At 39.6% G+C, this 23,785-nt stretch overlaps 1 protein-coding gene across 1 annotated transcript in view; it reads right to left on the bottom strand.

The window, feature by feature from the left end:
* DPP4 (dipeptidyl peptidase 4) overlaps positions 1 to 23,785 on the bottom strand; it is a 79,923-nt gene that overhangs the window by 38,569 nt on the left and 17,569 nt on the right. Inside the window, exons 3-10 of the mRNA XM_052653013.1 lie at positions 19,819 to 19,914; positions 19,323 to 19,414; positions 17,947 to 18,027; positions 10,454 to 10,506; positions 10,268 to 10,340; positions 9,346 to 9,466; positions 4,674 to 4,834; positions 3,141 to 3,253 (exon numbers count right to left, since the gene is read on the bottom strand). Coding sequence (XP_052508973.1) covers positions 3,141 to 3,253; positions 4,674 to 4,834; positions 9,346 to 9,466; positions 10,268 to 10,340; positions 10,454 to 10,506; positions 17,947 to 18,027; positions 19,323 to 19,414; positions 19,819 to 19,914 — 790 coding nt within the window. The remainder of the gene's footprint in view (positions 1 to 3,140; positions 3,254 to 4,673; positions 4,835 to 9,345; positions 9,467 to 10,267; positions 10,341 to 10,453; positions 10,507 to 17,946; positions 18,028 to 19,322; positions 19,415 to 19,818; positions 19,915 to 23,785) is intronic.

The following is a 23,785-nucleotide window of genomic DNA, read 5'->3' as shown; positions in this document are numbered from 1 at the left end:
CATAGCACAGTCCTGTAGCATTTCCAAAAACACTTCTTCGGTTGAAATGCATTCCACAGAAAATACCCACAGTGAGTGAGGCAGCCCTCACCGTGAGAGCAGCATAGAGAATTACGAAGAACAGAGACTTAAGGATTCATTCATATAGGGTGGAAACAAATCCTTAAACTGCTTAAGTTTCCTGAGCTCTGAAATTCACAACTAGGCCTCAGAAAGTGGTTTCTAAGTAGGGAAATGCCATCTCTTCATCTGGGAAATAGCTGTGAAAATGACACCATAGACAGCAGCACGTGGGTAATAAATGAGACAATGTGAGCAGAGCACCAAGCACAATCCCCGACCAGTACATCTTAATTACAGTATTCACTCTGGCTGGCAGACAGGGGCCTCTGTCCTGTTTCCAGCTCCCAAGCCAACTTGCTGTGTGACCTTGAGCAAACATATTTACCTCTCTCAGCCTCAGATCTCTCATCTGTGCCTCACAGTGGTATTCTGAGTGTTTCTGGAACAACGATGGGTTCTGCTATTCTGAGACTCCTAGGGGAAGGAGAGGGCACAGGGATTGGGCCTGTAACCCAAGCAGCCGCCTGCCATTTGCTTATTGGCACCATGCCTCTGTGTTTTATCTCACTTGCACCAAGGTCGCTGGGTCCTTAAAAACATTTGTGAGATCCAAAGCCCCTTCCTGGGCAGTCCTGAGCTTCCACATGCACGGCCATCCTTCTACTCCAATGCTCTTCCTCCCCCATCATGCCCTGTCCAATCCGCTCATTCTCCATGATGCTTTCTTTGATTCCCAGGGTCACGGAAAACCCATCTCCGCCTCCTCAGAGTGCCTCCTGACTTTTGTTTATGCCTCCGTCATGGGCATTTGGGGAGTCATTTATTGACATGGTTTATATCCTCCACCGCATCATAAGTGTTGGAAGGCAGACTCACTCCTATGGACATCCATGAGTGTAAACAGTGAGTGCTTAATTAATGTTGATGGGAGAGATGGCTGGAGGGGATCAAACAGCAGATTTTAGAACCTCCAGGTAAATTTATACGTCCTTGGACAAATTCAGGAAAAAAATAAAACCTTTTAATTCATAATTAATTTTCCCTCAGAATAAATAGGTTAATACAGATCTTTTCTAAGCAAGTGAATGAATTAATAATGATAGCGCAAAACCTCCAGCTTGCCTGATGTAGTCAATGCAACCCTGAACAGGAAGATGCTTTCGTATTGCTCTGATAATAACTCCAGGCATCTGAGGACACCAGCTGAATCCACAGAGGGCGAGGCACCGCGCAGAGTGCTTACAAGGTCTTTCTTTCAAGTCAGAAAGTTTTGAATACAGACTCCTACTGGGTCATTTTCTAACCTCTAGACCTCATTTTCTTATCTGTATCTGGCATATAATATTAGTGATTGGAGGGCTTCTCCGGTGGCTCAGCGGTAAAGAATCCACCTGCCAATGCAGGAGACACAGTTTCAATCACTGGTCTGGGAAGATCCCATAAGCCACGGAGCAATTAAGCCTGAGCACCACAGCTATTGAGCTTGTGCTCTAGAAACTACAAGCCTCAATTACTGAGCTGTTGGGTTGCAGCTACTGAAGCCTGAGCACCTACCGAGCCCGTGCTCTGCAACAAGAGAAGCTACTGAAATGAGAAACCCAAGCACTGCAACTAGAGACTAGACCCCGCTCGCTGCAACTGGAGAAAAAGCCTGCACACAACAAAGACCCAGCACCGCCCAAAATACATAAATAGAAAAAATTTAAAAACAATTGTTATTATTATTGGAGAGAATTACTAAAGGCTAATAGAATAAAGCCTGTAATGCTCTGTGTCTGGTATCTAGAGAGTGCTCAATAGATGCTACTCATCATTTAGAAGCAATGGCAAAACCAACGTAAATAATGGAAAATAGACAGCAACCTGATAGCCAAAAGTGTCATGCAGTTTAGTGTTTATAGGAAAATAAAGGAAAGGCTGATAATTTCAAACCTCCAAGGATTATTCAAGCAAGACATCTTGAGACACATCAGTATCATGGGGTGGCAGTGGTCCCTAAAATTAATCCACAGTTTCCCTGAATTTGTCTAGGCCTTACCAGGCCCTGCAAAGACTCATGTGACCTGACCTTCCTCCCATACTCCCCTCTCCACTCAGATGCTCTGGGATCTGTGGCTCCTTGCAGGGCCTCTGCGGTACCATGCATGCTCCCTCTGTAGGGACTTTGCACCTGTTCTTCCTCTGCCTGGCCACTGCTCCTCCAACTCTCCATGTGGCAGGATCTCCCCTTCTTCCTCCACATCACTTCTCACAGGCATCTTATTAGAGAGATCTTCCCTGACCTCCCCCCACCATCACCATCATGCCTGCCCTCCTTTGATTGTCTTCACATTTCACTGCCTCACATTTAACTTTATTTGTTTACCTGGTTGTTCGTCTCCCCTGCCTTGAGCGTAGGCTCCATGATACCAGAGACGCCCTATTCATTCTGCAAGCCCACCCCTAGAGCCCTGTCCGGCATGAAGACATGAAGTTTGAACTCAGTGAAGAGAGTGTAGGGTCAGACCACCCAAGATGACTGTTCTCTTGCTCTCTGTACATCTCCTGCCGGACCAGAGCCTGCTCCACTTACACCCTACTCACCTGACTGACATTCCTACATACTTGCTCCAGGCCCCAGCTAGTGACTGTTCTTATCAAAGAGGTGGTGAGGGGCATGCCCCTCTGCTGGTTTCCATGGTAACTAATAAGACAAGCTGACGTAATTCCTCCTATAACTGGCAATCTCCCCTTCCCCTCTGGGAGCAAAACCTGCTGCCATGTCCTGTCATGTCACCAGAGCACATGGTGAGATGTTGCTCCAGGACCTTGCTTCAGACATGTAGATCTCCATTAAACCACTGATGTCTCTGTTGCTGACACTGGGCTCTGTCTTTGGTCTTACATGTGGGCAAGCACAGGCCCTGTAGGCCTGTGGGGTATAGCCCAACAGAGTGGTTGAATGGAAGCATGAATGATGGGCCAGGCCAGGTGACACCATGAGAGGCTGCCATTGACTCTGTCACTCACTTTGAAAGTGTCCTCCCTGAGAACTGTGGAATTGTTTACAGCATGAGCATTTGGGTCAAGAGTCTTACCCTATTAACACAGAACCAGGAGGAACAATTTGTTGGGAAGTTGCATTAATGTTCGGGCTGAGACTGCTGATATTTACAACAAAGAACTTTATAGTTGGATTCACAGCTCCTGCCTAGGAAAAAAACAATCACAGAATTGGTATTAATAATAATAAAAAAGATATAATATCGTTGCACAAATTTAAAGCTATACAAAAATGGCTAAATTATGCCCATAAAATCATAACCAGACACTTTTAAAGATTTTAATGTAGATAAAATAAACTTAAAGGGGAGTCGTGACATGCAACCTTCTCATATTCAGGCAGAAATACACAAATGGCTCCCCTTTAAGTAATGAATATTCATAATTTATGTACTTCAAGCAAAAAAGGATAAACTTGTTAAAATCAGTTATTTTAATCTATAAATATATCTTGACTCCAGAAAACAAGATTGATGGCTAACCACTAGGAAGAATACCTGAGTTCAGCCAAAGATACAATCCACTAGTAAAATTAGTTTACCTGAGCCCAGAGCCAAAATGCTAATTAGGAAGCCAACATTTCCATTCCAAATTCAGGTTCAGTACTTTGGAGATTTACAGTCAATATTGTGACAGAAATCTATAAAATTATTTTATATGTACACATAGATTTTCAATTGACAAATTAGAAATAATACGTTATTTTTAGTGAGAAGGTTCTATGATTTTTTTTGCCAGTTTACTCTTCAAAAAATAACATTCCACTGAAAATACATTCCCATATTTAGTCTCTGATTTTTTTTTTCTCTTAACTTCCTCTGTCTTCCTAAAATGGCAGCTCTTCATAAAGCAAATTGAACAGTGAGTTGGTAAAAATAAAAATCCCTTTCCCCAAATTGCTTACAGCAAAAACACTTCACTATTAGATTTTCCTATAAAAAATAATGTGGCCACTATTTTTATGACACTAGTGAAGAATCCTGGTCCCTTCCTAAATCTCCCTCTTCCTTGGCTTAATAAAGCTCTTCAGTTTTCATAAACAGGCATCCTGGAGAGAGAAACAGTCTTGAAAACCAAGACGTGACACTATTATCCCAAATGTGGGACGTGTGAAATTTACATCAATGCCAAATTTATCACAGAACTACTAAAACTAGTCATGTATCTGTTAGTTAGTAATACAACCTGATATATAAGCATGCTTTTCAACTTTATCTAGGGCACAATCCAACTTCTGCAAATGAGATGAGCTTCTGATTCAATTACAGCCTCTCTTTTCCTCCATTCAAATATTTTCATTCCCCCTGCTTCTTTCAAAAGCATTTTCCCTATCTTTTTCGGCTTGTCATTCCTCAAAGTTTTTGGAGAAATTACAAAACCTTAAATCACACTCTTTCCTGGGATAATAAAAATACTTTAAAATTGCCAGATGCTGTTGACTTCAGCAAGAGTAATCACAGCAAGCTGTTGAAGAGAGACTGACAATATTTTCATTAGCAGGAAAGGATTAAATGAAACCATTCTCTTCCCATCAAATCACGGAACCGCTTTATGAACCGAGCACAGACCTTTGGATATGGAATCTTCACGGTCTTCGGATATTGCAGTGACTCATCGGAGTAGAAGGAGTATTCAATCAGTGGGACTTCTGTGTCGTTAAATTGGGCATATGCTAAAAAAGTGCTGTTTGGAGACCACCACAGAGCAGAATAAGCACTGAAGACTTCCTCTGAAAAAAGACAGAAATTGTTCTGTTACAAGAAGTAACTGATAAATTGGCTTTGGCATTCAAAATATTGTTCTCATTAGCTTTAGTAATTACAGTAGAGTTCAACTAATGAACCACTTTGCATTTGCTGGGCTTCCAAAATCAGAGTAATACAAATGAATAAAAATAAAATCTTCAAGGATAGAGCTGGATTGTAAAAATAAGTAACACATTGGACCATTTTTGAATATTTTAGCACACAATATTTAATATAAACTCTACATTTTTTCTTTATCTTATAATCCTCTAAATTTATGCCACAAAATATACTAAAAGTAAATCTCACATAAGGGGCTGATTCTCCTTTCTAATTTTCAAACAGTCAACAGTTTGTACCCATTCTGCAGGATACCGGGGGGCAGTATGTGGCTCCAGGCTATCAAACCAATATGATGCCCAGAGTTTACTCCTCTTGGCACAAAAGATATGGGAAGGATGGATTTAGAATGGCAAGGAGCTCCATGAGACTCCTACCAAGGAGCTCCTTTGCCTAGAAACTGAGAACTCTCTTGGATTAACACTTTCCTCTGGTGTAAGAGACATGGGTTCAATCTCTGGGTTGGGAAGATCCCCTGGAAATGGAAATGGCAACCCATTCCAGTATTCTTGCCTGGAGAATCCCATGGACTGAGGAGCCTGATGGGCTACAGTCCATAGGGTTGCAGGGATTCAGACAGTTTTTTTCCCCCCTGCTTTCCTGAACAGTGTTGGACTCATCCTCAATCTCTGGCAAAAGTAGCTCTTTCCTATGTTTATTATGGAGTCAATTCATGGGACTTCCAATCTCTGGCTCTTAAAATGCCAAAACCTCTTTCATCAACTGGGAAGAGAGGATTCAAGTGGATTTGATGGAGCCTTCTAGTCCTTTATGCAGAGTTAATCTACGCGTTTCATATTCTGTTGCGAGTGTAAAGGTAAAAGCAAAAGCATAAAAACTTGAATCTTAGAATTAGGAAATCATTTTATCCCACTTTTCTGATTTTCACAGCCTCCTGACAAAAGTTTATTTTCCAGATGCTTATTTTCAGTAACAGTGATAAAAGTAATAGTAGTTACAGTAATAATAATAATGATAAAATATAATCATTATAAGGATGAGCAGCTGACATTTGATGTCTGCTGTCCACGCACTAGACACTGATATCCGACATCTATTATTTCACTTAATCCTCATAATAATTCATTGTGCAGGTGAGCATAGAAAATCAGCTAAGAGTAAGTCATTTGCTTGGGAGCACATGACCAATAGTTGTTAGAATCAAGAATGAATCCAGATTTTCCTCTTTGGAATTCATGTTCCACTGTTCATTCCTGCCTATTTCAGCACTTCTAGTAACAGAAAACCTTCTACTTGATCAGGCAGCTTGCTCCTCCTTTGGCTGCTTTATACCTATATCATTGAGTCACACTTATGCAGCAATTTAGAATTTTCAAAACACTGATCTAATTGAACCCTAGGTGACTCTATTCATAGACTATTTTGCTGAGAGGACAACCAAGGTTTAGAGAGAGTGAGTGAATTGCCAGAGACAAGAACACAGGCCTTGTGACTCCAACCTAAGGGGATTTCCCAGTAAAAAGGTCTTCTTCATATACCAAATTGATGTCTCATTCCCTGTGGCTTCTGCTCATCGGTTCTAGTCTCAGATCAAGATGAAATTACATAAAATGAATACAGTGACAGCAAGGTAATGGTTTGTAAAGTCACATTTAAGTACAAGTGGCAGGTAGAGTTAAATGTTTTGAATTAGTAGTTGTTTAGAATACTGAACTCTCCCTTTCTCTCCTTCATTCTTTATTTTTCTTTTCTATTATGGTTTATCACAGGATATTGAATATGATTTCCTATGCTATACAGTAAGATCTTATTGTTTATCCATTCTGTATATAATAGTTTGTATCTGCTAATCCCAAACTCCCAGTCCCTTCCTCCCCACCCCCACCCCAACTTTGGCAACCACAAGTCTTTTCTCTATGTCTGTGAGTCTGTTTCTGTTTCATAGATAAGTTCATTTGAGTCATATTTAGATTCCACATGTAAGTGATATCATATGGTACTTATTGTCTCTTTCTGACTTAGGAGAATACTGAACACATTTTTCCATAACAATGATGTGTCAAAACAATTATTATAAAACTACTCTGATCAAACTCAAAGTCCTAAGAATACAGGGATCAAGGGTAGGGAGAAAGAAGAACAATGAAGGAAAGAAAAGATTTCCAGCCCTACCTGAACTGGCTGTGAGCACCCCCTTACACACTATCCTGAGATACCTCCCATCCCACACAACCCCCATCTTGCCACTCTGAGTTTCCTTAGGCACCATTGGGACCTAGTTTCCCCCTTCTAACTGGATTGCTCCACGACAATTATTTGCAGGCTTCTTTGTCTCTCTCTGGGAACAGCAGTTGAGTAGCATTTGTGTCTGTTTCCCCAGCACCTGGCATAGCAACTTGGTGGTTGGCACTCCACGTGAATCACACACCCCCTTGTCAACACTACTGCCCCAGGGGGTAAGGAGTGCTCTTCTTCCCAGTTATTTCCTTGCCTATCCCCTCTCCTCTGTGCTCTCATCAAAACGTTCATTTTCATCTCTGGGTTAGGTAAACGATATTCATACTCAAAAGTGATTGTTACGTAATTAACTTCATCCTAGAAGACAGAGTATTAAAAAAGAAAGAAAGAAAACATTTATTAATTAAAAGTTGAAGTGCCAGTTACTCAGTTGTCTCTGGCTCTTTGTGATCCCATGGACTGTAGCCTGAGAGGTTCCTGTGTCCATGTAATTGTGCAGGCAAGAATACTGGAGTGGGTAGCCATCCCCTTCTCCAGGGGAACTTCCCAATCCAGGGATTGAACCCGTATCTCCTACATTGCAGGTAGATTCTTTATCATCTGAGCCACCAGGGAAGCTCTTTGTTAACTAAAGTAAATAATAATCAACTAGAAAATCATGAAATAATGTGAAAACAGAGAAATTGAGAGAGAAAGCTATTTGGGGACCCAGGGTGGGGAGGGGGCTCAAGTTCCAGATTATATGCTCCTCTGTGAGTGTCTGTCCCCAGGGCAACACATGGCCTTGTTTAGATCTTACAGCTTTGTTTGTTCTTTTACTAATGAACCTATGGATTCTCCAAATGCACTTTTTTGATCCCAACAAGTCTTCACGGTTGCAGCGGAGAGGGTGGTCCAACAGGAGAGTGATCTGATATATGGAGAAACAGGTATGTTCTTTCTAAGAATGGAGTATTTGTAAACGTACAAAACCAATTGTAGGAATTTCCCTGTAGGGACTAAAGTCCCATTTTTAAAGACAGGCCCACATTGGAACTGCTGAAGCCATTCTTCTGCCTGTGAATGGCTTAGTAATGAACAGGCAAAACAAGATTCCTCCAGCTATTATCTACCTTAGAAAGAACCTTAGTGTTGGGATGTATTTATCTTAGAGATGCCCAGCTATTCCAAGGAAGGGTGGGTCAGAACTTTGGGAAGAGAATTTCTTTATCCAGCTCACGCTGGGGATCCTGAGGTTGTGCTGTGCTGTCCAAGTGTTAAAGATGCTTTTTAATATCTAAGTGACAAGTGTTAGTAAATTTTATTATAAGTTTTAATCTAACACTTGTTTCTGGTTTGTGGGAATTTATTTTTCTTTTAAAATGTTTTCTGTTGTTCTTACAATGTTATCCACTTGATTGAACTCAACTTGAACTGGTAAGAACTAAAATTGAGCCATGAAGAAAAACTAACTTTTTTTAAGTATAGAGAAGAAATAACAGGTTAAAAAAAAGGGATGAGTCTTTAATAAGCATTATGCAATCTTGTAAAGGGTTTGGAATAGCTTCAAAATGCCTTTTTACCTTGGCAACTAGAGACATGAATGCTATTTTCCTAATATTTTATAAAACTCTTTACCCTAAAAGAGAGAATCATTCTTTTTAACTTTTTCGGTTCTGTTATTTGAACCCATTTCCCCCCTAAGTCTAATTATTTTTTTTCTTCTTTAAAAAGAGGAAACGATAATTTGTCCAAGTTCAAATGAACCCAAATCCTCTATAAAAGAGGCATGTTCTTTCCCTGGACTCCACAACCTCCAGACAATGTTTTGTCATCTTTTGGAATGTTGGAGTTTTTAGTTTTCCTTAGTAACTTCTGGGTTAGGTAGACTTGGTTTGAGAAACAAATCTGGAGACTTTTATGTCCCAGGAAAGCAGAAAAGCTATCTACACAGACAAGTCGATTGTAGCAGCAGAGCAAAGACAATGGGAGCATTGAAGTGACAGTGAGGACGTAGCAGTAACATTCACTGTGAAGAAATTCTTGGTCCGGTGCATGAGTGTAAAAGAGGTTTGATCACCTTTTTAGAATACAACCTATTTTGAATGCCATTGAATTTCCCTGTCTTCAAAGACAAGTTTAACTGTCTTTGAAAATGAACAGATTTTCTGATTTGAAAAAGTTTTAACGTCTTTACCTTCATAAACCCAGTCAGTTATTCCATTATAGATTACATCTTTTTTCCCAGTCCATGTGATCCTCTGACTTGGAGAATTTGGTTCATTTTTCACATAAATATCATTGTTCCAAACGTATGCCTAGAAAGATTGGGAAAAAAGATGGATACACAAGATGTTATATTTTATCCTAGAGTTTAAAAAATTTATCTATTATTTTATCCTCAAATAATATTGGTATGCAAGTGGAATGACTACCTTAGATTATTCCATTTGAGCAGGAGAAAGAGTCATTTACGTTCTTAAATGTATAAGTATGCATGCTATAATACCCAAATAATCCTAAACACACCCTTTATCTACCAAAAAGAAGCAGCCCACAACCACTGCTACTGAATAGTAAAGTGTATGCAAATCCCAGAAGACTGTCCACTTGTGTCGAGTGATGTGTGCTTTGCATTTCTCTCTGCAGGGGCTGAGTAGAGGGAAGGCAGCTGCAAGCCCAGAGTCAACTACAGATAAACAGTCTGTCTTCCTGTTTAGATTCTTCAGGACTTCTGACACTCTCCTAAGACTATAGAACATGAAGGTGTATCTATAGTGATATAGAAAAAGTCAAAGAACTAACAGAAAGTGGGACAGCTGCAAAAAAAAATTACCAAAATACAACAGAACAAAAAACAAAATACAACAGGTTTAGAATTTGAGTTTAATGAACATTTTGCCAGTAAATAAACAATTTCCTAACAGTAGTTCAGAAACTTTCAGGAATTGTATTAATATTTACTCTGTTAGACTAATAAAATGTTATTGTAGGCAATAACACTCTATGTGATAGTGACTACAGCCTTCCTAAGAATCTGCTCTGTATCAGAGTTAGGAGCTTCTGCAAATGAAAGCCTTGAGCCATTATTTTCCTGAAAAGAAGAGAGACTTACTAACCAACTTATGACCCACTGATGACCATGTGATCCACTGTGTGTTGTTTGGGATTCTCTCTTCTGTAATTAACTGCCTGGAAAAAGATAAAAAGAAATATTTCCAAGTGGATAAATCACAGTACAATTTCTTTTCTTTTTAATTATTACACTAGAGAAGAATAATTGATTTTGAGAGGAAGTCACTGACCTTTTATTTAAATCATAAATGTCATAGGAAGCTGTGTAGGAATGCCTCCATTGCTACAAAAGAAAATAGACATTTCAGGCTTTTGTGATTCTTGATAGCTTGACCACTCTCACCAGGTGAGAGGTAAAGCCATATAACATTGTGTAATTCTCACATTTTATATCTTATAGTTCCCTATCTAGAGTCTTAAAATTTTGGAATTAGAAAGTATCTCAGAAATTATCTAGTACAAACTCCTCTGGATTTCATTTATCATTTATCTCTGGCCTTCCTTCTGCAAAGGACCACAGTGGGCTGACATGCCACTTTCTGTGCAAACATAATTCCCAGAACTTATCACAGTAATGCTAAGTTCATCTGTTTAAAAAAATGCAAATGTTTACTTTTCAGCCATTTTATTGGCAAAATATCTTAAAGATCTCTAATTCTATTGGTGGTAGTGATGAGGAGAGGTGTTTACTCTCCTACATTGATAATGAAAATATAAAGTGCTATAGTTTTCTTGGAAGTCACTTGGCAATGTATATTAAAACACACACATACATATATGTGTGTGTGTATATACACACACATACACTGGAGAAAGGAAAAGCTACCCACGATAGTATTCTGGCCTGGAGAACTCCTGTATAGTCCATTGGGTGGCAAAGAGTCAGACACAACTGAGTGACTTTCACTTTCACTTTCATACACACACCATTAATATTTTAAATAACCATCTCAAGAAGCTAAAAAATGAAAAGAAAACTAAATTCAAAGAAATTAGAAGAAAAGAAATAATTAAGGTAAAGTGTTAGCTGCTCAGTCATGTCCAACTCATTGTGACCCCATGAACTGTAGCTCCTCTGTCCATGGGATTTTCCAGGCAAGAGTACTGGAGTCGGTTGCCATCTCCTTCTCCAGGGGATCTGCCCGACCCAGAGATTGAACCCAGGTCTCCCGCACTGCACACAGACTCTACCATCTGAACTACCAGCGAAGCCTAATAAAGGTAGAGGCAGTAAGCAAATAGAAGAAAATACAATAGAGAAAAATTTTAAAAAGCTGAAAACTGATTCTTTGAAGACACTAGTAAAATTACTAACAAAGAGTAAGAAAAAAAGTATGAATGAACGTATCAGAAATAAAAAACGGGATACCATAACGAGCTCTGTGTATGTATGTGCTCAGTTGCTCGGTTTTATCTGACTCTTTGCAGCCCCATGGACTGTAGCCTGCCATGTTCCTCCATCCATGGGATTCTCCAGGCAAGAGTACTGGAGTGGGTTGCCAGTTCCTTCTCCAGGGGATCTTCCTGACCCAGGGATGGAATTCGTGTCTCCTGCACTGCAGGCAGATTCTTTACCACTAGTGCCACCTGGGAAGCTCCACAACAGGCTCCACAGACAAAGATTATAAGAACTTATGTTAACTGTGTTTTAGCTATACACTTTTTTAAAGAGTTTTTTGATATGCCATTTTAAAAGTCTTTATTGAATTTGTTACAACACTATTTTTAATGCGTCGGTTTTAGGCTGTGAAGCATGTGGGAATCCTAGCTCCCTGACCAGGGATTGAACACCTGACTGCACCAGATTGGAAGGTGAAGTCCCAACTATTACTATACGTTTATCTCTAGGAGTATGGTAGGGAAGACAGACATATAGACAAGTAATTAAAAAAAAAAAAAAACAAGATATTTTTCTTTGCTTAAGAGAAAAGAAAAAAAATTTTTTTCCTTGTATACATGATAGGGAAGTTCCTACCTATACATTTTAAAAGTAAGATAAAAGGACAAATTCCTTGAAAAATGAGTTATTGAAAGTAAGATGAAATTGTGAATCTGAGTAGTTTTACATCTAATAAACATCTGAGTCTATAAATAACCTCTGTACAAAGAAAACTCCCAGCTCAAATAATTTTGCAGGCAAACTCCTTGATATTTATCTGAGTGAGTTGAAAACTTATACCTACATTAAAACCTACACACAAATTTTTACAGCAACTTTATTCATGTTTGCCAAAACTTGGACATAACCAGCCATGCAGACGATGGAATATTATTCAGCAGCAAAAAGAAATGAGCCCGAAGACATGAAAAGAGATGGAGGAAACTTAAAAGCATATTGCAAAGTTAGAGAAGCCAGTCTGAAAATGCTACATAGTGTATGGTTTCAACCATGTGACATTCTGGAAAAGACAAAATGACAGAGAGAGTAAAGGTCAGTGGTTCCTAGGGGTTCATGTGCAGGGAGGGAGAAACTGGTGGAGCACAGAGGATTTTTAGGAAAAATGAAAACATGTCCAACACAGAGAGTAAACCCATTTAATGTAAACTATGGACTTTAATACAGACAGACAAGTATTCACATTTGCCAAAACATGAATAAATCTGCTGTAAAAATTTTGTGTGTAGGTTTTTTTGCATAGGTATAAGTTTTTAGCTCATTTGGATAAATAACAAGGAATTTGCTAGTAAAATTATTTGAGCTGAGAGTTTTCTTTGTACAGAAGTTATTTATGGATTAGTATAGTATGATACTATTAATGTAATGACAGATAAAAGTCATTATACATTATACATTTGTTGAAACTCATAAAATGTACAACACAGAGTAAACCCTAATGCAAATGATGGACTCTAATTAAAAATAATGTGTCAGTATTGGCTCATCAATTGTAACAAATGTACTACTACACTAAGGCAAAATGTTAATAATAGCAAAAATAACAGGGATAGAGTGAGTTGGAGGGGTGGTAATGAAGTATATGGAAACTCCCTGCACTTTCCACTCATCTTCTGTAAACCTAAAGCTGCTCTAAAAAATAAAGTCTATTAATTCAAAAAATAAATGAATTAGAGCCTTAACAGATGACTTGGAAGGATATCCACATGGTATCTCTGAGTGAGAAATGCAACTTACAGAAAAGTATGGAAAATAGGATTCCATTTTTATAAAATAAGCAATAACTAAAAAGAATCTCTATCTTCAAAGAATTAAGTGAATAAATAAATATAAAATATAGAGGGATATACAATAGATTCTCAACATGGGATACCTGGGGAAAAGGCAGTGAGATGAGGAGTAGTTGTTGTTTAGCCACTAAGTCGTGCCGACTCTTTGCAACCCCATGGACTGTAGCCCACGGGGCTCCTCAGTCCATGGGGATTCTCCAGGCAAGAATACTGGAGTGGGTTGCCATTTCCTTCTCCAGGGGATCTTCCTGAGCCAGGGATCGAACCCATGACTCCTGCATTGGCAGGCTGATTCTTTACCACTGAGCCATCTGGGAAGCCCATGAGGAATAGAGGGCCAAGCAAAAAAATGGAAAAATAGTGAGACTGAAGGTTTTTTAAAAATATGATTACATATTTGCATTTATGAAAAATTAATGTTTATATGAGGATGCAGATATAAATTAAAAATATTAAAAAAAAAAAAACGACTTGCCTATATATCTGTTTTTCCTAGCATATCCCCAGAGGTAAGAAATTGTGTCTTATTCAGCTTTAAACACCTGGAGTCTGTCCTAGTACAAGCCACATAGGATATACTCAAGAAATAAACCGAACTAAAATAATTAAATGTTACCTATGAGGCTGGAAAATCGCATGGACGGAGGAGCCTGGAAGGCTGCAGTCCATGGGGTCGCAAAGAGTTGGACACGACTGAGCAACTTCACTTTCACTTTCCACTTTCATACATTGGAGAAGGAAATGGCACCCCACTCCAGTACTCTTGCCTGGAAAATCGCATGGACGGAGGAGCCTGGAAGGCTGCAGTCCATGGGGTTGTGAAGAGTCGGACCTGACTGAAGCGACTTAGCAGCAGCAGCAGCAGCAGCATGAGGCTGAAATAATGAAGTGGGTAGCCCAAGGACCCTGAGCTGTATTGGCAGAGCTGAGACACAAGTCAGGCTCCTAATCTTGAATAATATTTCCCACTCATCATTTATCACCTTCCTATCCTCTCATGTCAACAAATATTTATTAAGCCTCCTCTTTTGCAAGTCATACATTTCTTTTTGAATTCTGGATTATTTTGACACACTCCATGCTTGTTTCTGGGAAACCTCAGAGTATAATGCTCGCTAGAGCCAAAAGTTGTGGTACAGGCTAAAAATATTAAGAGAGTTAAGAAGTTTTGAGATCATTTCAGGATGACAGATCTATCAGGGGCTGTAAAGGGAAATCCAAGATGTTTGTATATTCACTTCATCTTTTGAAACAGACTCATCAGTCTATTTAGGCTTATAAACATTGGCACCTATCCTCTTGATTAGGCATTACTGGATAAGACAGACTCCCTCCTTTTAAGGAGCTCATAGTTGAATGGGGGATATGGAGACATAAACTACCGGAAAAGAATCACAGAGCATGCAATGGGGATGGGTGGGGAAAGGCAGGAATCAAATTAGGAACTGGGGAGGCCGAGAGGCTTATAGAAAAGATTATTGGTCTCAGAGGGCTGCCACACAGAGAAGAGCAAAAAAAGCATCATGGCAGAGAGAGGTTCAAGCAAAAAGATAGGAATGATCATGTTTAAGAATACAAGCTTTGGAGTCTTCCAACCTGGACTCAAGTCTTCCTATAGACTGAATCTTTGTATCTCCTCCTTTCCCCAATTCATATGTTGAAACTTTAACTCCTAACGTGATAGTATTCTGGAGATGGGGCCACTCTGGAGTGACTAGGTTATGCAGGGGGGAAGCCCTCATGAGTGGGATTCGTTTCCTCATATATGAGTTTCCTTGCCCCTTCCACCATGTGGGGACACTTGGAGAAGGTGGCCAGCTATGACCTAGGAAGTAGGACCTTGCCAGACACTGAATCTGCTGCCACCTTGATTTTGGACTTCTCAGCCTCCAAAACTCTGAGAAAAAAATTCTGTTATTAAGTCACCCAGTCTGCGGTGTTAGAGTGACACAGATGGATGAAGACAAGTCTCTAATATGTAATATCAGACAGGTTTCTTTTTAAGCTCCAGTTTTCTTTTTAGGAAGATGAGGATAGTGACAGAAACAATCTCGGGAACATGAGAATGTATGTGAAGTTCTTAGCAGGGCTCCTATGAACACGTCCCAGATGATGCAACTATTACTGTCTGTGCAGCATTAGGCAAAAAGGGGAGATACTATGCGAACATCTGTACTAGGCTGCATGGTACTTATTTATTTACATTCCCATTCACTCACTCATTTATCTTTTTATAGCCACAACTTTAAAGTTAGGATTGATCTTTCTGAATGTGCTGGCTCAGTCATGGAGTAGCCCCACGGCAGGGTCTAAAGAACACTGGAAATAGATTTCCAGAGAAATGGAATAAAACTAGACTTTTCTTTGTTCTGGATATTTTTCTTGAATGCTGGAGAGGTTAGCTGATCCCTTGAATACGGGAGTGAGTAGCCAATCCCTTCTCCATTGGATCTTCCTGACCCAGGAATGAAACCGGGGTCTCCTGCATTGCAGGTGGGTTCTTTACCAGCTGAGCTATCAGGGAAGACTGTATCACTTGGGAATCCTTAAAATTACCCATGGCTATGCAGAGTCAGATGACGCGGGGGAGGTTTAAAAAAACCTCCCCAGGTGATCCATTGTAAGCACAGGCCAAGGATGGTGAGTGCAGGGTTTGGGGGCTGGGGGGTGGTGAGTTCAGAAGGGCAGACTGAGGTCCAATCACCCAGGCTTCTCACGTTGCCTTGGTTAGAGTTTGGGTTTTATTCTGAAAGTGATGAGAAGCTACTGATCACAAGAGTTTAAGCATTGGCATGACATAATCGAACTTAGGTTTTAAAAGGAGCATGGATACTCTTGGGAAACATGGATGGCAGGATGAAATGGACAGAATGAGAACAGCAAAAGAAGTCAAATGTGCATGAAAACTTCAGTGACACAACAAATACAAATTACCAATGATGGCTGGCTGTCCAGCAAGGCCTACCCATGAAATATATCTGTTAGTACATATTGCATGGCACTTGTTGAACTTGGCGAAAGAATAAATTGAGCTGGTATTTACCTTGCTGTTTCTATCTTAACTTCACAGTCATTATATGTTTGACTTTAACATCGGGAATTGTTAACCATTGGTTCTCAACCCTGACTGCTAGTTAAAATACTCTACATGTTAAAAAAAAAAAAATACTGATGCCAGCTTCACCCCCAGAGACTTCACTTTATTGACCTGGATACTTACGAGTTTTTAAAAGCTTCTAATGTGATTTTAATCTGTAGATAGCAATAAGAACCACTATATTAAACAAATACTAATTCATTAATTGGAAACAGATGTGTTAAAGTTGGCATAGACTTCTGATTCGTTCCTGGTGGACTGGTTTAGCAGGACCTAGTCAGCGAGTCTTCATGTCCAGGAAATGGAGGCCAGCGCAATGAACCAGGGTAAATATTATGACTGGGAGTCACCATCCTCAAGTGGGATATGGAGTATGGGATGGTTTGCATGACCTGAGTATAGCAGTGATGGTATGAGATAAGACCACTCAGTATTTACTCTTTATTCTAGAAAAGATAGGCAGAGGTCGGGATCTCCAGCTTTGTGTTTTGTTTTCAAGCAGAATCTCTCTACAGGTTTCTAATCTTTCTTGTATGTTGCAAAACTTCTTATACTCAACAGCCATTGTCAAATCCATGAATAATCAAAAAGCTGCAGTTACAGTCACTGGTGATTGGCAGCCACCCTAAACATGAAAGTGTTAGTTGCTCAGTCGTGTCTGACTCTTTGTGACCCCATGGACTGTAGCCCACCAGGCTCCTCTTTCCATGGGATTGTCCAGGCAAGAATCCTGGAGTGAGCAGCCATTCCCATCTCCAGGGGATCTTCCTGACCCGGAGACTGAACCTGGGTCTCCTACATTGCAGGCAGATTCTTTACCATCTGAGCAATAACTTAGTGACTGAGCAACAACAACTAAACATGAAAATGATGTGTGATTATGCTGAAACCTCTCCTGAAGGCGTGAGAATCTGATGTTGGGCTGTGCGATTGGAGGAAGCTCAGTGCTCCCCATAGGGCGCTGGTGACTGCTGCCGAGCCCGCCCCTTAGCAATGGTTTGTATATGGTGGGACCTGAGGGCTGAGAGGTGGTCTGAGTCACTTCACAGAATCTCTTCTGGAATGAGACATTTAGTTGTTTTTAAAGCAAATAATCTAGAGTCTTACTATTTGTCAGACAAAGGAAGTAAAACAGTCTATTACTAGATATTACAAGTCAGACATGTAAACTGACTCAAATTATAAGTTCTATTTTATTAACTTATAGTTTTAGTCTACATAATATTACTTAAACTTTTTAGTATTTGAAAACCCTAAAATGAATTTATTTTAAAATACTCATTAGATATATCTTTTATGAAGGAGAATGACCATTTCTTCTTTTGATACTAAATTAGTGAGTTTTTAGAGCCTATTGCTTGACTTAGGTAACAACCTTAAACATTCATAGACTTGAGATCGGTTATAAAATAACACACTCATGAAAAGAATTTCTTTTACCTTCACATAGTTGTATTCGAAGAGAATATATTGTCTATCTGGTGAAACTGAATAATCATTTATAGAATGTCCAAATTCATCCTGTCAATCAAGTAGAAAGAAGAACAGTTGAATGATTCCATTTAACTGCTATTGTTGAGTACTTACTATGTGGAGGGTATGATTCTAGACGTGTGTCTCGTGCCTTGGGAGGTTCCAGTCTAGAAGAGGCGGCACATTCCCCTACACAGATGACCATGAGGCAAAGTGGGTGGTGATCAAGGTTAGAGAGTCAGGGAGGGAAGGATTAATTTTAAGCAAGGAAAGATGGCTATGAGGGTGGGGATCAGGAACAGACAGAGAACTTTCTCAGGAGGGGAAATGGCAAGGGTATAAACCCAGATGTGGAAAGGGCATGCATATTTAGAGACTGCCTAAGTATAATCTGAATACAGTATAGGGTGTGTCAGACAAAGAGAGGACATACAATTAGAAAAATAGGAAGTGTCTAAATACAAGAAATGGAGCTATGAACTACTGTTTTTGCACATGGATGTGACAGAATCTTATCTGCTTTGTCCAAAGATGCTCTGGCAACCCAGTGGCTAAGATGAGATGAGAGAGGAGGGGTTGCGTTAGCGTTGGACTTGGGCAATGTTGTGTTCTGATCTACAGAATGGAGAGAGGGATACACATTGTAATATAGTACTCACTGTCACAAAATTAATCAAGGCTTTCAACCAGGGCTATACAGTGGAAATGGAAATCTGAGAGACACTTCACATCACAAGAGAAAACGGATAGGGTTTATTGAGTAGCTAAATAAGGGGGATAACAGAGGAATCAAGGAGGATTCTGAGATTTCTAGCTTAAGTGACGTGGAGGAGGGTGCTATTTACCAAGACTGGGAAGAGGAATAGGATGCTTTCCCTTTGCTAGGAGAGGGAAGCGGGAACAACTGGCTTAGCTCAGGATACTGAGTTTAAAATGCCTGCAGACCATCCATGTGCAGGAGCCATCAAGCTTTTGGAAACAGAGGTCTAGATCTTGGGAGGAGGTTAGTGTTACAAGCGTGTATTTGAGAAGCACTGATGCTGTGGAAATGCATGGAATATGTTGAAGGGGAGCACTCAAGGTGAGGAGGGAGGCTCGCAGTGAAGACAGGACCCTGAGGAGCACTTACACGTAAGAGAATGGGCAGAGGAGGAAGAATCGTCAAAGGAGACTAAAAAGTAACCAAGGCAGGGAGCATTCCAAGAAGAGAAAGATCCACCGCACCATATGCTGCAGAAAGAGTCCAACAGGATGAGAAACGATAGTACTCATGATTTGAAAGGTTATGAAAAAAATCCCCAGAATTCCCTTAAAGCATGAATTAATTATGTGATCAAACATACAAATGTACTGTTCTCCAAGAAAATGGAGCTGTTTCCATATTCAGCATTGAATAGCAAGATATTATTTTCTTGTTTGTAGAGATATTCATGATCTAAAGAAAGAAAATGACCAGATCAATATTTCAAGTTGCTATTAAACATCTTCATAAACTAAAAAATCGTGCAATAAAAATGTAAGATTTAAATTAATACAAGTTCTAAGTTGGAAAAACATGAACTGATATATTACACTAGTATGCCTTCATTTTCCCATCATCATTGTAAAGGGTTCAATTCACTTTTAAGTTTTTACAGTACATGTCAAAGAAATACTAAGGTTTCTTTCTGTCTTATCTCCTTTTGTTCCCTTAAGTAGAAAATGATACTTTCCCATATGGTTTTAAAAAATAAGAATATATTCTCATTGCCATAAAGGTGCCCCACAACCTAACTGAAATTAAGCATAAAATGAAAATTAGCATAAAAATCAGCCTCTCTTTCCACCAGAAAGCCTTACCTGAAACCCATCTCAAATTGTAGAATTTCATTCTAAAAGTATTTTTTAAATAATCGGCTAGAGTGTAGGTTCTGCGACCATCAGTTGAAGCATCATCTGTTGGTTGGGAAAAAAGAGTCAAATATTCAGTATGAAGGGATAACTCATTTTGAATAAAAGTTTTCAAAATGGATTTCTATAGTATACACTGATTACAAAATACAGAAATACACTCACAAAATGCAAAAGACACTCTGAAAGATTTTGGACTGAGTAGATGGGTAAACATGCATTTAGCTGTTCAAGTGGATATGAGCATGTGTTTCACAGTGCTACATTAATGAGCTTAATTTCAAAGGTCTAGATCAGCAATGCTCAAGGGAAATATAGTATGAGTACATTTTCTAGTAACCATATTTTAAATTTTTTAAGGTAAAATTAATTTTAATAGCATATTTTATTTAGCCAACATATCAAATATGTTACCATTTCAATGTGTTATCAACATTTAAATGTTACTAATGAGATCTTTCAAGGGCTTCCCATGTGGCTCAGTGGTAAAGAATCTGCCTGCCAATGCAGGAGACACAGGAGACTTGGGTTTGATCCCTGGGTCTAGAAAACCCCTGGAGGAAAAATAGCAACTGACTCCAGTATTCTTGCCGGGGAAATCTCATGGACAGAGGAGCTTGGTGGGCTACAGTCCATGGGGTCACAAAAGAGCTGGACACGCTTAACAACTAAACAACAAAGATGAGATTTTTCACATTATTTCCTTTCTGTATTGTCTTTACATTCTGATATGCAATTGATGTACCAAGTTGAGTGTATCTCAACTTGATAGGCACCTTTTCAGTCATGTAGCCATGCAATGGGTGACGCAAAGCTAGATCATCCTTCTGTGAGGCCCTAAGGTTCACTTCTAAGTCCTCTTGCTCCACACAAACCTTTAAGATATGCTAATCACCTAGTTCAGAGATCTTTGTTTCTATCATCACTTTTCCTTGACCTTGATTAAAATTTACATGGAACCTTTCTCTTGGATTCTGTGACACCTCAGTCCTTCTCTTAACTCTCTGACCATTATTTTTCCATCTGCTGCTTTGACTCTCTTTTTCTCCATTGACTTGTAAGGCAGAAATGCTTTGGAATTAGTCTTCAACTTTCTGCTCATCTCTCTCCAGTCTTCCTTGCAGGGAACTCCGGAGAATGCGGCTTCAGAAATACTTTCCTCTTAGACACATGACAAAACCTGCGCTCATTACCTTAGCCTACTACACCCACACTCCCATTTCCAGCGCTGTGTTCAGCCTTCTTACCTGACTTGTCCCCCTCTAACCCTATCATATCTTGTCTAGAATAACTGTCCACCTTCCAAAACTAGATTTCCATAGGAAATTGTGTGATTTTATATTCTGTTACTGAAGACCCAAATTCAAGATCTGAAGATCATTTTGATGTCTCCGTCTTTTTTACCATCACCTACAAACAATCTACCCTTTGACTCTTCCTTTGAAATCTTTTCTCCAGGTATCCTGCATTCAGGTTCTTCCACACCAGTTCCGGATCTTTCTAAAGTGCCAATGTCATCTGGTGAGCTCTTCCTCAAAAGCTTTCACTGAGTCTTCACTGTCTACAGGAAGATTCAGACTCCTTCACCTGGCACTTGCAGCCCCCACAATCTGACATGAAGTTCTAGGCTTATTTCTGCTCTCTTCCTGCAAGAACATTCTGGTCCAATCACACTAATCTTGCTGGAGGCAGTGGATCCTCTCAGGCTTATCTGCCTCTATTCCTTGCCCTAAGCTACTTCCTGGAACGTCCTCAACTGTTTCCCCATCTGTCACAGTCCTCCAGCCTCCATTTCCTTCCTCTGTCATCCAATTCTGCCTTTGACTTTTGCCCCTACACTACTCATTGGGCTCCTATCACTTAATACCTCGTGTTGACAACTCTTTTTCCATGCCTACCTGTGTGACCTACTCAGGTAGGCCATGCATTCTTTGAAGACAAGGCTTTGTGTTTTTGCTGATTGGTTTGGGGGTTTTTGTTTTTTATCAGCCTTAGCATCTAGCACAGAGGTGTGCCTTAATGTGGTTTGGGGGTTTTTGTTTTTTATCAGCCTTAGCATCTAGCACAGAGGTGTGCCTTAAAGTGCCGTGCTGTGCTTAGTCACTCAGTCGTGTCCGACTCTTTATGACCCCACGGACTGTAGCCCGCCGGGCTCCTCTGTCCGTGGGGATTCTCCAGGCAAGAATACTGGAGTGGGTTGCCATGCCCTCCTCCAGGGGATCTTCCCAACCCAAGGATCAAACCCAGGTCTCAGACCCAGGTATCCCGCATTATAGGGGGGTTCTTTACCATTTGCCTGGCAATTTTCCATTACCAGGGAAGCCCATGCCTTACTAGAGACATGTAAGAGAAGTTTTCATTGGTTGGTGTTGGGTATCATTAAGCACAGCTAAGCCAATGTGATTCCTCTCCCTCAGTCCCAGAGCATCTGCTGACTACAAATATCCTAAAGTCTTCTTCCAAACTCTCTATATTTTTCACATACATATAAACAAACACTCACAACATCAGCCACTACCATAATATTCCTATAACTGCAGTTTTTTGAGAGGGATTTCAAAGCCAGCAGCATCTTCTCTTGTTAATTTTTTTACAGCCCATGGAAAGGTAGTTCTCTTCCAGGAAATGTCCTTTCAAAAAATGTTTTTAAGATTTTATTTCTTTGGATTTGATCTCATAACATAATTTTGTTTCTGCCTATAAAACCTTCAGTTTCGGCAGATAAACTTGCTACACTTCATTTTATTATTTTATTGATTTTGCTTAAGCCTAGTTTGTTAAGTAAAAGATTTTTTTTTAACTATTTTTTTTTTCAATTCAGTCCTGCATTTCTCCCCTGAAGGTTAGTAAAACATTTGTATTTGTTAGCAAAAATACAAGTGGGTGAAGCTGGTCCTTGAACCTAACTTTTAAACAAGAAATAAAGCCTTGTGCTATAGAAAATAGCATTTGTAACTCATATTGGACTACAAAAACTATAAATCTGCATTTGTTCACTAACCACCCTCAATTGTCTATATTCATCCAATCATCCTATTATATATCAATCATTATAAAGTGAATATTATTGCAGAGAATAAATACCATGCTATCAAGAGCTATTAGTCTAAAATGGACAGATGTAAAACATATCCCCAAATTAGTACAAATCAAAGCATCAGTGGTTATAGATGTGCACATTCCAGATATTGTCTGCTGATGAATATGTTTAGACAGATCTATAGAAATAAGTCAATTTTTATACCAACCACACATATACATGCAACCGAATAAATGTTTGTGTCCTCTCAAAATTCACATGCTGAAATCCTAACTGCCATGCGATGGTATTGGAAGGGGAAGCCCTTGGAAGGTGATTAGGTCATGAGGTGGAGCCCTCATGAATTGGATTAATACCCTTTAAAAAGTGACTTCCCACACTTCCAATGCCGTGGGCATGTGTAGCATCCCTGGTCGGGGAACTAAGATCCCATGTGTCTTGCGACACAAATAAAATAAAAAATTACAAAGTGACTCTAGAAAGCTCCCTTGCCTCTTCTGCTATGTGAGGACACAAGAAACTAAGCACAAAGTCTGCTGGCACCTCAACCTTGGACATCCTAGCCTCCAAAACTGTAAGAAATAAATGTTTATTGTTTAAGCCACCTGTCTCTGGTTGTTTTATAGCAGCAGTCCACACATATGAAGACATACATATCTATAAGACAGACATAGCAACATAAACTATCTATCACTGACTATTGAAAAAAAATTTTTGGCCGAGCCACATGGCTTGCAGGATCTTATTTCCCTGACCAGAGATCAAACCCTGGCAGTGAAAGTACCAAGTCTTAACTACTGGGCCACCAAGGAATTCCCATCTATCACTGACTTTTGATTTCGTAAGAAGAGAATGAACTGAGTACCTACAATATAG

This window comes from Budorcas taxicolor, chromosome 2 (assembly GCF_023091745.1).
Source record: "Budorcas taxicolor isolate Tak-1 chromosome 2, Takin1.1, whole genome shotgun sequence".
NCBI classification, from domain to species: domain Eukaryota; kingdom Metazoa; phylum Chordata; class Mammalia; order Artiodactyla; family Bovidae; genus Budorcas; species Budorcas taxicolor.
The sequence above is the reverse complement of the archived record's forward strand: the minus strand, read 5'-3'. Positions and strand labels throughout refer to the sequence as shown.